The sequence below is a fragment of the Schistocerca serialis genome, chromosome 1 (genome assembly GCF_023864345.2).
Source record: "Schistocerca serialis cubense isolate TAMUIC-IGC-003099 chromosome 1, iqSchSeri2.2, whole genome shotgun sequence".
Lineage (NCBI taxonomy): Eukaryota > Metazoa > Arthropoda > Insecta > Orthoptera > Acrididae > Schistocerca > Schistocerca serialis.
In genome coordinates, this window is record NC_064638.1 from 1,055,963,563 (window position 1) to 1,055,981,355 (window position 17,793).

Here is a 17,793-nt window from a genome sequence, read left to right on the forward strand (position 1 = left end):
GAACCTGGATTCATCCGAAAAAATGACGTTTTGCCATTCATGCACCCAGGTTCGTCGTTGAGTACACCATTGCAGCGCTCCTCTTGTGATGCAGCGTCAAGGGTGACTGCAGCCATGGTCTCCGAGCTGATAGTCCATGCTGCTGCAAATGTCGTCTTCGTGCAGATGGTTGTTGCCTGCATTTCTTCTTGGTGTAGCAATTTTAATGGCCAGTAGTGTAAAAGTTAAGTAATGGTAAAGTTCACTTGGTCACAAAATAATCACTCACTGCATGCGACTTGAATATTCAAAGTACCAACTGACTTCAAAGCCCTGAATTATTTCCAAGTGTTGAGCTCGCGTCAGCAAAATGTTTTAAGTCCTGTAAATGCTCTGTGGTACTCTGGTCACCCAAGTACATGGCCAGCCTATAATCCTGATTGCTCACTGATAAAGGTTCTCCAGCTCTGGTATGCAAGCTTATTTAAAGACTCGGTCACATGACCACTGCTCTACTCAATACATTCACTTACGACGTGATTGCCATTCAGGATACTTCAAAATAAATTCCACATACTGTATATACAGTGAGAACATATAATAAATACTCTTGGGCAGTTATCAAACTTGTTACAAAACATTAGTATCTTACTTTTTTTAATAATAATTAACTTAAATGAAAGTCATGCTACATCTGGCATTACAGCATGATGATATTCAATCCATGAATTTTAAATATATTATAAACATTGAATTATGGTTAAATAAACATCATTAGATAATAAGCTGGGATGTTCGCACTAACTTTATATAATGTCCTCATGTGGAGTAATGCATAGTTAAGGCAGTGTTTGCATATAACTAAATAAATTGTTTATAATTACTATCAAATTTGTTCAAAAGTAAAGGTAACTTATCATAATTACTGGTATCATCAGCTTGCATTTGATGTATAGCACCTGTAAGTTGCATAATAGGTTCAGTTATAATTTTTATAAATTATAATAATTGTAAATTTTGTTGTGTTTAGAAAGAAGGCTTGACTTGCACTCAGCTTGCCTCATTACTGTGATTCACAAGCTGTATTTAGATTCCTCTCAGCATGCCTATAAGTCATTTTATGTATCTTCAGTAAATATTATACTTCTGACTCTATATTCAAACTTTCTGGGGCCACCATCTTAGATCACACAGCACACTTGCTGTCTGCTGTTCCCACACTACCCCATCCACCTGGAAAATTCCCACTGAATGCTGCTTCCTACCTGAGCCCATCTCTTCCTGGGCCTTGTGTTCCTCCCAGCAAGCTATGGCCATCTCACTGTGCAATGGCAGCAAGCATCTCGCCTTACAAAACTTAGTCCTACTAGACCTTAAGCGAGCCAGACACTTGAAATGTGACAGCAGAACCACTTACATAATCTCATTATTAATACTCAAATTTTCACAACATTCTGTTTTTCATGACGAATTCCTACTTTAAGATGTCTAGGACATTTGTATTGGTTTGCCATTCTCCTATTACATAATTTTCTTTATTTTATTAAATGAAAAGCATAATAAATTTGCAATTTATTGTTATCTTATCACTTTAAAATTTTAATCAAGATGTCATTGTCAAAATGAAAATGCAATGTTAAGATGTCAACTTACATTGTCATTCTGGGCAATATGTCAACACTCATGTACTTTTCAAAGTGCTGCATTTACAATTTGTGGCTATTCATCTTGCTTATGGCATTTAGTTTTCCTAGAGACAATAATATTAGTTACTAACAAGGAGATAGAGGGGCTGGCCAGTACTTACCTCAGCTCGGTACAGCTGATAGATACACAAAACAGAACAGAAAATTTACGTTCTTAGCTTTCAGAATTTTGTTTCTTCATCAGGGAGGAGAGAGGGGAAGAAAGGGAAGAAGGGAAAGTGGATTCAGTTACTCACAACCCAGGTTATAAAGCAACATGGAAAGGTAAACAGGGAGTGTAGCAAGGATGGAGGCTTGGTTGTCAGAGGGAAGCCAAAGATATTCTAATATATAATATTTCTATATACTAATATATAATAATTCTAATATATAATATTAGTTACTGTTGACTTAGTCTATGTTACCTGTTGAATTTCTCTTTCAGATAGGAACTCTGTAAGCCATGTCTTGTAATGCAAGTCACGTTCACTTAGCTTAACTTGAAATCTTAGTTGTTAAAATGTGCATGCATCTTTCCCTCTTTCAGATTTAGAAGAAGAAAAGGAAAGAGAATCATTCATGAACTTTCTCAAACAACAAAAGAAGATACAGGAGCAAAGAGTTGAAGCTGCAATGGAACAGAATAAGAATTAAGGAGTGTTTACAATTTTGTAATTGTTATCATTTGTGAATAATGGACCCTGTAAAACTTTTCAAATTTATACGATTTTAATAAACCACTTATTTTTTGTAGAATTTACTAGAATGCCATACCTATCTTGCCATTTATGAAACACTAATGAATATATAATAGAGGGAAACATTCCACGTGGGAAAAATTATATATAAAAACAAAGATGAGGTGACTTACCGAACGAAAGCGCTGGCAGGTCGATAGACACACAAACAAACACAAACATACACACAAAATTCAAGCTTTCGCAACAAACTGTTGCCTCATCAGGAAAGAGAGAAGGAGAGGGAAAGACGAAAGGATGTGGGTTTTAAGGGAGAGAGTAAGGAGTCATTCCAATCCTGGGAGCGGAAAGACTTACCTTAGGGGGAAAAAAGGACGGGTATACAGTCGCACACACACACACACACACACACACACACACACACACACACACATATCCATCCACACATATACAGACACAAGCAGACATATTTAAAGACAAAGAGTTTGGGCAGAGATGTCAGTCGAGGCAGAAGTGCAGAGGCAAAGATGTTGTTGAATGACAGGTGAGGTATGAGTGGCGGCAACTTGAAATTAGCGGAGATTGAGGCCTGGTGGATAACGGGAAGAGAGGATATACTGAAGAGCAAGTTCCCATCTCCGGAGTTCAGATACGTTGGTGTTAGTGGGAAGTATCCAGATAACCCGGGCGGTGTAACACTGTGCCAAGATGTGCTGGCCGTGCACCAAGGCATGTTTAGCCACAGGGTGATCTTCATAACCAACAAACACTGTCTGCCTGTGTCCATTCATGCGAATGGACAGTTTGTTGCTGGTCATGAAAGCACCCACGTGATCTACCAACTGACCTGCGTACACTGTGACGCATTCTATGTGGGAATGACCAGCAACAAACTGTCCATTCGCATGAATGGACACAGGCAGACAGTGTTTGTTGGTTATGAGGATCACCCTGTGGCTAAACATGCCTTGGTGCACGGCCAGCACATCTTGGCACAGTGTTACACCGTCCGGGTTATCTGGATACTTCCCACTAACACCAACGTATCCGAACTCCGGAGATGGGAACTTGCTCTTCAGTATATCCTCTCTTCCCGTTATCCACCAGGCCTCAATCTCCGCTAATTTCAAGTTGCCGCCACTCATACCTCACCTGTCATTCAACAACATCTTTGCCTCTGCACTTCTGCCTCGACTGACATCTCTGCCCAAACTCTTTGTCTTTAAATATGTCTGCTTGTGTCTGTATATGTGTGGATGGATATGTGTGTGTGTGTGTGTGTGTGTGTGTGTGTGTGTGTGTGTGTGTGTGTTGTGCGAGTGTATACCCTTAAGGTAAGTCTTTCCGCTCCCGGGATTGGAATGACTCCTTACTCTCTCCCTTAAAACCCACATCCTTTCGTCTTTCCCTCTCCTTCTCTCTTTCCTGATGAGGCAACAGTTTGTTGCAAAAGCTTGAATTTTGTGTGTATGTTTGTGTTTGTTTGTGTGTCTATCGACCTGCCAGCGCTTTAGTTCGGTAAGTCACCTCATCTTTGTTTTTATATATAACACTAATGAATATTGTAGATATAAAAAAAGTGCAAATGATAACATGCCATACATAGATTTATAACTTGAAAGAAGAAACACCATTGAACATGTATGAGCATAAACACTACCATTGAAAAACTTGTGTAGCATACACCATTATTTCGTGTGTGAAATGGCTGTTGAAAGCTACGAAGTAATTCTCACATAATGATTAAATTATCAGTGAAGATATACTGCTGACATTCTTGAGATACATGGGAGAGCTGACCAGGACATAACTATTCCACCTGATATGCAAAATGTGAAAAACAGGCAAAATACCATCAGACGTAAGGAAGAATGTAATGATTCCAATTCCAAAGAATACAATTGCTAGCAGATGTGAATATTATGGAACCATTGGCTTAATAAGACATGGCTACAAATTACAAACGGAAATTATTTCATTAAGAATGCAAAGAATGATAAAAACTGACCTTGGTGAAAATCAGTTTGGTTTCTGGAGAAATGTAGTAAACGTGAGGCAGCACTCAATCTACAAATTAAAAGATAGATGGAAAAAAGGCAACCAACCCTACATTTATAGCATTTGTAAATTTATATAAATCTTTTGACCTGAATACACTTTTTAAAATTCTGAAAACACCAGGGATAAAATACAAGGAGCAAAAGTTATCTGGAACTTGTATGGAAACTTATGTGTGTGTTTTTTTGGAAGCCAACTGTTATAAGAATTAAAGGACATAAAAGGGAATCAGTAGTTTAAAAGGAAATGAGACATGGTTGTTGTGTTCGCCCAATGTTATTCCATTTGAACATTGCGCAAGCAGTAAAGGAAACCAAGGAAAAATTTGGAAAAGGAATTAAAGACCAGAGAGAAGAGATTTTCTTTAAGGTTTGCTGACACCGTTGCAATTCATTAGAGCTGGCAAGGGCTCGGCTAAAAGAAATGGATACTGGACTGAAAAGTGATTAAAGTATTGAACTGCAGTTGAAGGAAATCAGATGATTCTGAGAGAATTGGATTAAGAAATTAAGACAGTAAAAGTCATATATGAGTCTTGAAATTTGTTAACATAAAATTGTCAGAAATCTTTCCTGACATTATTTATTCTATGGAAGTGAAAAGTGGACAGTTAACAGTCCAGATAAGAAGAGAACATAAGATTTGAAATATGGTACTACAACAGAATTTTGCATCCTGCCTGGATAGGTGGCATGTGGTTCTGCTCCTGTGAACTGCTTCTGTAATATAGGCCAAGAGTGAAGGAAGCGAGTAGGAGCAGGAGAGGTGAAGCAGTTTGGTACTGCATGTAACTTTAACACTTTTTACTAGAGTCTGAAACACAAATAAATATCAAAGGCATACATAACTTTGGCTAGGATGAGCACATAGGTGTGAAGCTGTAGTCCATGTCTAACCTAATACAAAGTCTCGATAGCAAGCTAGCCCACTCAGTAGTCGAAGCGATATTTCCAGGTCATCTGCTCTTGATGAAATGTAACCGAAATCAAGGCAGCACTCGCTGAGCTCCACAGCGTCAGCCAGAGGGCGCTGTTGTGCTGTGGTCAGTGTGAGTCTTCTCTCATAGTGCCAACTTACGAGAACATGCACCTACGTTGTGGCATCGTAACTATTGACACCACACCCCCTCCCCCTGAAACAGTGCACCATTGTGGAATAGGGCTTCTGACAGCAGGAAGACGGACCCAGGGGCAACGCAATTAAGGGGGCAGACAGCTGAACTGCCGGAACATACTGCCCACCCACATCCCCGAACTGCTCACGAGGGGGCAAGGAAAACGCCCCTTGCTAAAAGTGCCCAGTATGCGCACCTCCACTGGGTATGCTCAGATGAAGAGGCAGAGCAACAATGTCCATGGGCGATGGCAGTGGCGCCGTGACGTCAGCCTCAGTGTCCATCAGCTCTGGTACCGCGGAGGAACCCAACGGTGATGGCAGCCGGAGGTGGGACTGTGGCAGGGACGAGAGGCACCCGCACAGCGTAGCAGACCGGACCAGCGGCGCAGGCAGGGGTGCCCGCAACATAGGCGCAAGCAGCAGAGGCGCTATCAGTGAAGGTGTGGGCTGTGGTGGTGGAAGCCACGAGGCATCCAAGTCTGGCGGAAAAGAACCAGCAGCAGAAAACTGAGGACGGCACAAACGGATCTGGTTCCAGTGTTGCTTGACAGTGCCGAAGGTACCAGAAATTACAAACAAGGTGCAGCCAAGCTGGCGACGAATGCACTCCTGCTCCCAGCGCTACCTGCCAGAGAAAACAGAATAGAAAACCAAATCATGCGGCACCAAGCCAGAACGCGGCGAAGCAGTGGGAGCATGCAGCGGCAGGTGCAACAGCTGCAATAGTGACCGATGTGTGCAGCCATGTAGCAGTTCTGCTGGGGAATGGGCGCCGCGCGGCGGGGAGCGATGTGAAGCAAGGAAAGTCCATAGCGCACGCTCACAAGAGTGCGTGGCATGCAACTTGTTCAGCTGCGACTTAAACGTACGCACAAAGCGTTCAGTCTCGCCCTTCAACTGGGGATGAAACAGGGCTGAGGTCAGATGATAAATGCCATTAGCAGCACAGAACGCTTCAAACTCGGAGGACACAAATTGGGGGCCATTGTTAGAGATAATAACTTCAGGAAGGCCCTCAATGCAAAAAATAACCATCAAGGTGCGAATAGTACTGGCAGATGTGGTAGAAGACATAGGTACAACAAAAGGAAAGTTGCTGTAAGCATCAGTGACTATCAAGCAGCGGGTGTCCCAGAAAGGACCTGCAAAATCAATATGAACGTGCTGCCAAAGTGCAGTACGAGTCAGCCATGCAAAGCAGCACTGGCGGGGTGCAGATTGGTGCTCCGCGCAAGAGCAACAATTAGCAAGCAAATTCTCAATTTGGTTATCAATACCAACCCAGGTGCAGTGACAACATGCTAATTGCTTCGTCCGCACTATACCCCAATGACCAGCGTGCAGTAAGCAGAGGATTTCCGACTGCAATGAACGAGGTACAACCACATGAGACTGATCATTGTCAGTTCGTAACAAAATAACACTGTGGTGTACAGACAAGTTGTGACGTTGTGCAAAGTAACGTCAAACAAGGGGATCACTAATTTACGTAGCAGCTGGAGGCCATTAAGTACGAATATACTGCAAAACAATGTGAAAAGAAATGTCGGCGGCTGTCGCAGAAGCAATCCACCAGAAAACCATCAGCGAAATTTTTATCTTGTGTACCAATGAACATGCATGGCAATTTGGAAGAGTCAAACAATTTGTCAGGACTGATAGGTAGACGAAGCAAAGCACCAGCATTGCCACGCTGGGCCGTAGGTCGAAACAAAATTTCATAATTGTAGTTAGCGTATACAAAGTTATACAAAAACAAAGACCAACATTGCGACTTTTGTGCAGTAGGGGCTGGAACTGGCTTGGATGGGTAAAACGACAATGTGTAAGGGTATGATCGGTGACTAAATAGAAGTTGCGACTGTACAAAAAAATCATGAAACTTAGTCACTCCATATACAATAGCTAAAGCCTTTCTCAATTTGAGAATAGTTTTGCTGGGCAGAATTGAACAATTTAGACGCAAAAGCAATCGGGCATTGACAAGTAAAGCGGTGCGAGAGAATCGCTCCGATGCCATGAGAAGATGCATTGACAGCCAATACAACTGGTTTGGAGGGATCGTATGGAATCAAACAGTGATCACCCAAAAAAGCAGATTTGAGCTTGCGCAAAGCAGCATCACATTCTGAAGACCAAACAAAAGGAAAGGCACTGCAAAGTGCACTGCGTTTGATATAAACCGAACATAATACGTAATTCTGCCTAACACAGACTGAAGTTCTTTCAAGTTCCTGGGTGCTGGCAAGTCCCTAATCGCATGGAGATGGGACGGTGACAGGTGGATACCCTGTCCATTAATCATGTGTCCTAAATACTGAATCTCAGTTTGAAAAAATTTGCACTTGTCTCTGTTACGCTTGAGTCCTGCCTGCAAAAGTACAGTAAATTCTGCAGATGTTCGTCAGGGGTGCGACCTGATACCACAATATTGTCCAGATAATTGGAACAACCAGGAACAGTGGCACACAACTGCTGCAAGTAAGTCTGAAAAATAACAGGAGCTGAAGCACAACCGAATGGAAGGCAGCAAAACTTAAACAATCCAAGGTGGGTGTTGACCACAAAACATCGCTGTGTCTGTTCATCAAGCGGAATTTGAAAGTATGCGTCCTACAAGTCAATCGTGGAAAAGAATTTACCCGCACCAAGCTTATCAAAAATGTCTTCAGGACGCGGTAAGGGAAACATAGCTACCACCGTCTTAGGATTGACTGTAGACTTAAAGTCAGCACAAGTACAGAGCCGACCATTTGGTTTTTGTCACACACACTGTAGGCGAAGCCCATTGCGAAGCAGAAAGAGGTTCAGTGACACCACTGCCTTGCAAACGCTGAATTTCAGCAGCTAAGACATCGTGCTGTGCGTGCAGGACTGCGCGTGCGTGCCAGAAAATAGGCATAGCATTGTCTCTAACTACAACATGTGCTGCAAAGTCTGTGGCACAACCAAGGCCATCAGAAAAGAGTTCAGCAAAATCATCGCATAGTGCGACCACACTGACTGCATGGTGACAAGCATTGACGCAAAGTACATTGTGCTGAATTGCGAGGCCAAAAAGTTCAAATGCGTCCATGCCAAAAATGTTCAGAGCATTAGTAGAGTGGAGCACATGAAAAGATACTGTTTTCGTCGTTGCACCGTATCTGGCTTGCAAAGTACACAGGCCTAGCACCAAGATTTCCTGTCCAGTAAATGCAGTCAGCGTGGAATGCGAATGACGAAGTGGGGGTGAACCAAGCAAGTTATACGTCAATCTGTTGTGAAAAGAAACAGACGCACCAGTGTACAGCTGCATGTGAACAGAATGTCCACAAATGTTCAAAATCACAAAAAGTTTATTCGAATCACTCTGAATTCGAAAGGAAGCACCTGGAAAAACTTGTTCATGCACACTACGAGCTGTAAAAGCACGTGAAGCAGAAGGCTTTGAAAAAATGGCATTAATGTCCATAGGCTGATGATTGGAACTATGACCACGTCAGTTTCCATTGCGGTGTCGTCCCTGCAATTCACGCGAACTTGCAACAGTCTGAGAATTAGTGAGTCTCTTACTTCACACAGCTTGCACATGTCCTTTCTTATTGCAAAAATAACGCTGTGCATGGCGGGATGGGCAAATGTCACGTGGGTGGGCACGAAAGGAGTTCGGATAAGATTTCAGTTTCTTAGTGGGTGCCCGGGTGGAAGTTTGTTTACTTGCGTGCGAGCAGCACGGCGTGACTCCCTTTGCTGGGGCAGTGCGGGAGGGCATGTGTTGTGCCTCGCTAACAGTACACACACCCAAAGTCACGTCAAATGTGGAAGTAGCCAAATCTAATGTATCTTGTCTGTCAGCAAGTCTACTACTTCCTGCAAAGACAGGATTTTAAATCTTAGGAGTTGTTTGCGGATGCAGTGATCTGCCACAATCTGCGCTATATGTCCCAAATCATGATATCCGCGTAGGAGAGTCCACTGGAGCAATTAAAGTCACAATCAAATGTTAGTCCCTGAAGGTCAGCTAACCATGATTTATTTCACTGAGTAGGACCACGCCGGAGACTGAAAAATTTGTTGCAAGCAGTTATCACATGTACACTGTCACAGAAGTGTGAGTTTAAAGCTTCTATCACTTTGGCATATGTTTTAGTTTCAGGATGGGCGGTGGGAAACAATTTTAGGAGCACACAGTATAACACATCACCAGCGTTGGCAATGAAAAAGGCAAGCCGCTCTGTACCTGGTATGTTATATGTGGCAAGGTGGGCCTCGAGCTGAGCAATGTACTCTGACCAGTGTTCAGAATCTGGATTGAAGAAACGGAATGGCGGCGCTGTAGGCATCATCTGTGGCACAGGCGGGGGCGTCGGAGGCACCGAGGCAGCTGCAGTTTGTAGTGTGACAAGTCCATTCACAGCAGCGAGCAGCTGAGTCATTTACTGAGCCTGAAACCGTACAATATCGGACAGCAAAGTCTGTTCCTGTTGCGAAGCCATCGTTGACACAAAATGATTTCTTAGAGTGAAGGGTGGGAGCGCACATTCACTCAGTTACATGGAGATCGAACAAAAAAGATAAAGCAGTACCAAGCAAGAAACATCAGTAAGGGGAGAAAAAGACGGCACTCTTTGAGCTCCACAGCATCGGCCAGAGGGTGCTGTGGTCAGCATAGTTAGTCTTCTCTCGTAGTGTCAACTTATGAGAGCGTGCACCTGTGTTGTGGCATCATAACTATATTGACACCACAGAGAATACAGAAGATGGGGTAACTAATGAGGAGATAATGAATCGAAATGGGGAGGAAAGAAATTTATGGTACAACATGACTAAAAGAATGGTTTGGTCAATAGCACACAGCCTGAGGTTGTGAGGAAAAGTCATTTTCATAATGGAGAGAAGTGTGAGGGTTAAAGATTTTAGAGTGAGATGAAAACTTGACTACAGTAAGTATGTCCAAATGGATGTAGGTTGCAGTAATTGTGCAGAATTGAAGAGGCTTGCACAAGATTACTAGTGCAGAGAGCTACAGACTGTAACCACAACAACAACAACAACCAATTTGAATGAGAACACTCCATTGGTAAAGGATGGTGGTTTTCACTTATTTATCCCACCCCTTGACCCATGAGACAGCATTTCACACATACCTCTGGTGACACTGTTTTTAAATTCTGGAAGTACACAGTGAAGACACAGCTTGGAAGCTGTTTGCTGATTCTTCATCTGGTGTCATTAGAGCCTCAGGTGGGAAGCCAAGACCCTCCTATTTTTGACAAGTCATGGGGAGGTCACTGATCAGTCTTATGGAGTTGCTTCTTAGATCCATTTTGGGATCCTCAGTACAGGTCAGAAGCGGAGTGAGTGCAGTCTAATGTTGGGTATGCATACTTCATAAATCAAAGCATTGCTGCTAAATCAGTGCTAAAGGACCTCCGTCATTCATGCTGTAGTTCCACATGTATGGCAAGTGTGAGAACTGTGGCACTGCAGTCACTTCATACAATTGCAGTCGATGTGCAAATGAGGCAAGGTTATTTTATAGAGAGGAGAATAAGGCACGGAAACCTTTCAGGGGCAAAAAAAGTTTTGAAGAGAAGGAGACATGGGGGAGGCAGTGTCGCAACTTTGACAAACTCTTTAATCCGAGACCAGTTGTGCCAAGGAACCCAACAGAAAAACAGGAGGAAGAGGACCCAAATAATAGTGTGGACCCACCTAACCTAGAAGAGGTGAGAACTGCAATGAGGAAACTAAATAACAACAAGGCAGCAGAAATGAACGGCATTCCAGCAGAACTTTCCAAGCAAGGAGGCTCTGAATTGGAAATGAACATTCTGAAACTGGTTAATCTAATATGGGAAGAAGAGGAAGTGCATCAGACATGGAAAGAGGGAATTATGTGCCTTATTTATAAGAAGGGAGACCAGATGGTATGCGGTAACTGTAGAGGGATCACACTGCTTAATTTGGGATATAAAATCCTCTCTAACACACTGTACGACCAACTTCCAATAATACAGAGGGAAATGGGATCGTACCAACGCAACGTGGATTTATGCCCAGTCAGTCAATTATTGACTAGATATTTGCCCCTGGAAAAAAAAAAAAAAAAAAAAAAAAAAAAAAAAGGAATATGGGGTCAGAACATATCATCTTTTTTATTGATTTTAAAGCAGCATACGATAGTACAGTCAGAGGGAAACTATATCAAGCTCTAGGTGACTTGGGTATTCCAAAAAAACTGACAAGTATAGTGAAAATGACAATGTGAGGAACACGAAATAACATAAAAACTGGAGAAATGTTGTCCAATACTGTGGAAATTAAAACCGAAGCATGGCAAGGTGACGCACTGGTATGCCTCCCTGTGTGCTTTCCCAACAGCTAGGTATTTGTTTTCTGCTCATTGATATTTAGTCCTGTATTCCTGCCTGCCTGTTCAAATGCAGTGAATGCCTCTTTCATTGCCGTCAGAGTTCTTGCTAATATGTCGATGCTGTACGCCTAGGCCAGTATCTGCACAGATTTATGAAAAATCGCTCCCATATTCAAGATATTTGCTTCTCTCATCACCTCCTCCAAGACAATGTAACCAGCCTAATTGATCAGTTGTTATTTCTTGCTTCTGTCATATAGGCGGGTCGGACATTTTGCGACAGCCGAAATAATGATGGGTTGTTATACCTTTGAAAGAGCCTATCATTTCAAGTACCTGGATTCAACTGTTACAGGGACATGGTGATGGTGAGTTCAGAGAAGACATCACAGGGCTCACAGGTGAGTTTAAATTGAGTATACAGAACTCATTTCTCTAATCCTGAGCAGTGGCTCCTCTACTGTGGGCTGAGAAGGTGTTGATGTGATATTTGTAGATGACAGGGTAAATTCTGAGATATGGAAGCTGCTCTCATGCATTCCTTTAGTTCCTGTAGTTTTTCTGTTATCGGGCTGCATGCAAGTTTAAAGTCTGCTCTAGCAAATGGATCTCAGTGGACAATAGAGGTCAGTGTTGCCGCATTGATGCACTCAGCTAGTGAGTGTACCACAGTCTCGCCATATGAATACACTGGCCAATAGTGCCCCCCTTATCTGGCATAAATATTGCTGCACCTTGACTGTTCAGTCTGTTGTGTACTTCATCTGATAGTGTTTATTACTTTCTCCACTGTACTACTGCTTATGCATCAACAACTTTGCTTTGGTATTGCTTTTCTTCTTCAGTCTCAATTTGGTTTGTGGCTCTTACTTGACCTGTTGACAATGTTGTGTTGAAGGCTCATTGTACTTTGTTGTTGCATAGGTTGCTATAATTTGCTCTTGTTGTGTCAGGTCCGCTATTTGCTTAGCCTGCTTGCTTGACTCTGGCATGGGTTTGAGTCCCGTCTGCAGGCGGTTTTACTGCCTGGCATCATCACTGTTTCTCTCCTATTTTCTGAGGTGTGCACCAGCATCCAGCCACTCACTTCAGCCCTTGGCAGACAAACTTCGTGTGCAAGAGGCTGCTGCGCCCGAGGGACCAGCTTCCTCCACTGTTTCCACCTTTCAGTGATGCAGCAGAGGATGGGGACGCATATTTGCATCAACTGAAACAGCATTTCAGCCATTTCAAGTCACAGACAATTCATAGCAGTGATCAGTCTTTCTGTCTTGGGCTTCGCTGAACACATTTTTTCTCCTCCAAAAATTTCCGCCTCTGTTTGACCCCGTCGCCTTCTCCTTTCAGGAGATATGCAATCTGCTGACTAATTATTATGGCCAGTGGTACCATGTGGTTGCCTTCAGGTTCAAATTGTTCGGAGCACTATGGGACTTAACATCTGAGGTCATCAGTCTCCTGCACTTAGAACTACTTAAACCTAACTAACCTAAGGACATCACACATCCATGCCCAAGGCAGGACTCGAACCTGTGACCGTAGCAGCAATACAGTTCCAGACTGAAGCACCTAGAACCGCTCGGCCACAGTGGCCGGTGGTTGCCTCCTGGCTACAATTTTGTCAGTGCCATATACAGCCAGAATGGTCATACCGCATGTGGTTCGCTGATTTTCAAGGACTCAGCGAAAAATGTGATTTTATGTGTGCCAGTCACGGCTGTGAAGCTTCCTATGCTGACTCCTTGATTCATGATGTGGTGGTTCAACTGGCGCCTGACTCAGAGTTTTGCATGGCAGCATTTAAGCTGATAGCCTGTCATTAGAGGACATCTTGCAAATCACTCATTCATTCAAAATTACACAGATGGCAGCAGTTCACACACCACCCCGTGCACCAACGCAGTCTCATAAACATAAGATGGCTGCCAGATTTCAGCAGTGTTGTGATTCGTCTTGGTCCAATGTCTCTATGACTTGTAACTCTCCAGCCACCCCACGATGATGGCTATACGGGCTAATCGCTTCATGCCTGCAGTGATTTTCCTCTCACTCCCGAGCAGACTGTCCAGATTGTTGGGGGTTCTGTACACGCAGTGGCATGGAGGGACACCTCTGCTCAGTATGTCGCAGTTGTATGACCCGGCTCTACCCAGCACTGTGATCACACCTGGACACAGTACACGTGCAGCAGACAGTGGTCCCCCAGGGCAACCCCTTCACACAGAAGTTGTTTTGCATGCTTCACATGTCTCACCAGGACATCCATTTTCGGGTGGACACTGGGGCCATCATCTCTTTGATCAATCAGACGACTTAGGTTTGAATGTGTTCACCTGACTTGTCCCCACCCTATGGAGACAGTGCAATTCCTCTTTATGGGTAGTTCTCTATTGTGGCAACTTACATATGCATTACTTGGCATTAACGTTCTTTGTCGTCAACATTCCATCTGCTACCAACATTTTTTACCTCAATGCTTTCATGGCAGTTGGATTTTCTATCTTGACACTTTCATGGCATTTGGATTTTCTATCTCAGATGAATTGAAAGTGGCTCCCACTGCAACCCCTTTCCAGGAACTGGAACTCTCTTTCAACTGGATTTGGACTGTGCTTCAGTCTTTCAGGCGCACATCACTTTTCAGCTGGATGCCATGCCTCATTTCTACCATGCCTGACCATTCTGGTGGCCTTGGGGGCTGCCGTGAAGCAAGAATTCAATCATCTGCATGCAGCTGGGGTTGTTGAACATGTCAAATTCACCGCAAGGGGCACGCTTCTAATCGTTATCCAGAAACAGAATGGGTCTCTTTGTATGAGTGGGGATTTCAAGATGACCACCAATGTTCAGTTGCAGGTAGAAACAAATCCTATTCCCTGGCAAGATCTTAACAAACTGACTGGGAAAGGAAGATTTTTCCCAGCTCAACCTTACTGATGCGTGCACCCAGCTGCCCGTAGATGAGGCATCTCAGAACATTGTTGTCCTTAACTAACCGTTTGGGTTGTATTAGTACAGGAAACTCCCCTTTGGCATTTCCTCAGTCCCTGCAGTATTTCAGTGATTTCCTGAATAGTTGATACAGCATATTTGGCTTATGTCAATTACTTGGATGACCTTATTGTCATAGGATTCTCCTGTCAGGAGCATTTGGAAAATCTCCGCACCCTGTTCACCACCCTACAGGACACAGGCCCGCATTGTCATTCAGAAAAGTGGAGATTTTTTGAGTCGGGAGTGGCGTACTTGCAGCATTGGCTCTCTAAGGAGGGAATCTGGCCTACCAATCAGTATGTTGTCGCCATCACTTCCTTAATCGGCCTGACGAACTTCCCTGAATTGCAAATGTTTTGGGGCAAGCTCAACTACACTCCTGGAAATTGAAATAAGAACACCGTGAATTCATTGTCCCAGGAAGGGGAAACTTTATTGACACATTCCTGGGGTCAGATACATCACATGATCACACTGACAGAACCACAGGCACATAGACACAGGCAACAGAGCATGCACAATGTCGGCACTAGTACAGTGTATATCCACCTTTCGCAGCAATGCAGGCTGCTATTCTCCCATGGAGACGATCGTAGAGATGCTGGATGTAGTCCTGTGGAACGGCTTGCCATGCCATTTCCACCTGGCGCCTCAGTTGGACCAGCGTTCGTGCTGGACGTGCAGACCGCGTGAGACGACGCTTCATCCAGTCCCAAACATGCTCAATGGGGGACAGATCCGGAGATCTTGCTGGCCAGGGTAGTTGACTTACACCTTCTAGAGCACATTGGGTGGCACGGGATACATGCGGACGTGCATTGTCCTGTTGGAACAGCAAGTTCCCTTGCCGGTCTAGGTATGGTAGAACGATGGGTTCGATGACGGTTTGGATGTACCGCGCACTATTCAGTGTCCCCTCGACGATCACCAGTGGTGTACGGCCAGTGTAGGAGATCGCTCCCCACACCATGATGCCGGATGTTGGCCCTGTGTGCCTCGGTCGTATGCAGTCCTGATTGTGGCGCTCAACTGCACGGCGCCAAACACGCATACGACCATCATTGGCACCAAGGCAGAACCGACTCTCATCGCTGAAGACGACACGTCTCCATTCGTCCCTCCATTCACGCCTGTCGCGACACCACTGGAGGCGGGCTGCACGATGTTGGGGCGTGAGCGGAAGACGGCCTAACGGTGTGCGGGACCGTAGCCCAGCTTCATGGAGACAGTTGCGAATGGTCCTCGCCGATACCCCAGGAGCAACAGTGTCCCTAATTTGCTGGGAAGTGGCGGTGCGGTCCCCTACGGCACTGCGTAGGATCCTACGGTCTTGGCGTGCATCCGTGCATCGCTGCGGTCCGGTCCCAGGTCGGCGGGCACGTGCACCTTCCGCCGACCACTGGCGACAACATCGATGTACTGTGGAGACCTCACGCCCCACGTGTTGAGCAATTCGGCGGTACGTCCACCCGGCCTCCCGCATGCCCACTATACGCCCTCGCTCAAAGTCCGTCAACTGCACATACGGTTCACGTCCACGCTGTCGCGGCATGCTACCAGTGTTAAAGACTGCGATGGAGCTCCGTATGCCACGGCAAACTGGCTGACACTGACGGCGGCGGTGCACAAATGCTGCGCAGCTAGCGCCATTCGACGGCCAACACCGCGGTTCCTGGTGTGTCCGCTGTGCCGTGCGTGTGATCATTGCTTGTACAGCCCTCTCGCAGTGTCCGGAGCAAGTATGGTGGGTCTGACACACCGGTGTCAATGTGTTCTTTTTTCCATTTCCAGGAGTGTATTATACTGAATTTTTAACCCTGGTGTCCCACATTGCACAACCTGTCAATCAGTTGCATTAAAATGGAATCAGTTATACCTGAATCCCTGCTTGCAAGCAGGCTTTTGTCAAATTGAAAAGCATGCTGACAGCCACACCCTGCCTCACTTCCTTTTCTCCCAAGAGTCTGACCCTGGCACAGCACAACTTTTCCCAGATCAGAAAGGAGACCTTGGCAATAGTTTTCACAGCCAAGACACTTCATGTCCACCATTTTGGGACACAGTTCTCTCTTATTATGGATCACAAGCCATTAGTGGCACTATTCAGGTCACTTTCCAATCTCCCAGAACTAACAGTGAAATGCCTCCAGTACTGGACGTTGTTCCTCAGTGCCTACAATTATGCTATCCTGTACAAGCCAACAGCCCAGCATTCTAATGCTGATGCATTGTCCCATCTACCAGCTGGCCAAGATACTGATTTTGACCAACAGGAAGTCCTCTGCTTCCACACCGATGCTGAACGCCGACATACACTGGATGGTTTTCCCCTTACAGTTACATGTCACCACTGCAATACTCTGGGACCCCACCCTGTGACAGGTCCTTTGCTGTGTATTGCATGGCTGCCTCATTGTCTCACTCATCGGCTGATGACAGAGCTCTGCCCTTGGAAATAGCTTTCTCACCACCCCTCGGTTGTGGATGGTGTCATCCTTTTGGGTCTACATCTACATTTATACTCCACAAGCCACCCAACAGTGTGTGGCAGAGGGCGCTGAGATGGATGTGGTTATTCCAGCAGAACTGCTTTGTCGCGCATTGAATGTGCTCCAGGGGGCCATTGGGGCATGTCCCACATGAAGACACTGGCATGCCACCAAGTGTACTGGCCCAGGATCAATGGTGACATCAAATACATGGTCCGTAGTTGCACAATATACGCCTGGCATCAGGCGGCAACACCTCGGCCTTTTGCCTCCAGGCCTACTCCTCACCTCCCTTGGAACTGCATCCATTTTGATTTTGCGGGCCCATTCTTGGGTTCCATGTTGTTGCTCATTGTGGATGCTTATTCCAGTACCCCTATGTCGTGAGCATGGCATCCACCATGATCGAGACCATC

The 17,793-nt window shown here is 44.9% G+C and overlaps 1 protein-coding gene across 1 annotated transcript in view; it reads left to right on the forward strand.

Annotated features, from left to right (window-relative positions):
• Nucleotides 1-2,420, forward strand: part of LOC126458874 (GPN-loop GTPase 1) — a 55,359-nt gene extending 52,939 nt beyond the window's left edge. The window contains exon 5 of the mRNA XM_050095823.1: nucleotides 2,212-2,420. Coding sequence (XP_049951780.1) covers nucleotides 2,212-2,318 — 107 coding nt within the window. The 3' untranslated portion in view covers nucleotides 2,319-2,420. The remainder of the gene's footprint in view (nucleotides 1-2,211) is intronic.
• The last annotated feature ends 15,373 nt before the right edge of the window (nucleotides 2,421-17,793 follow it).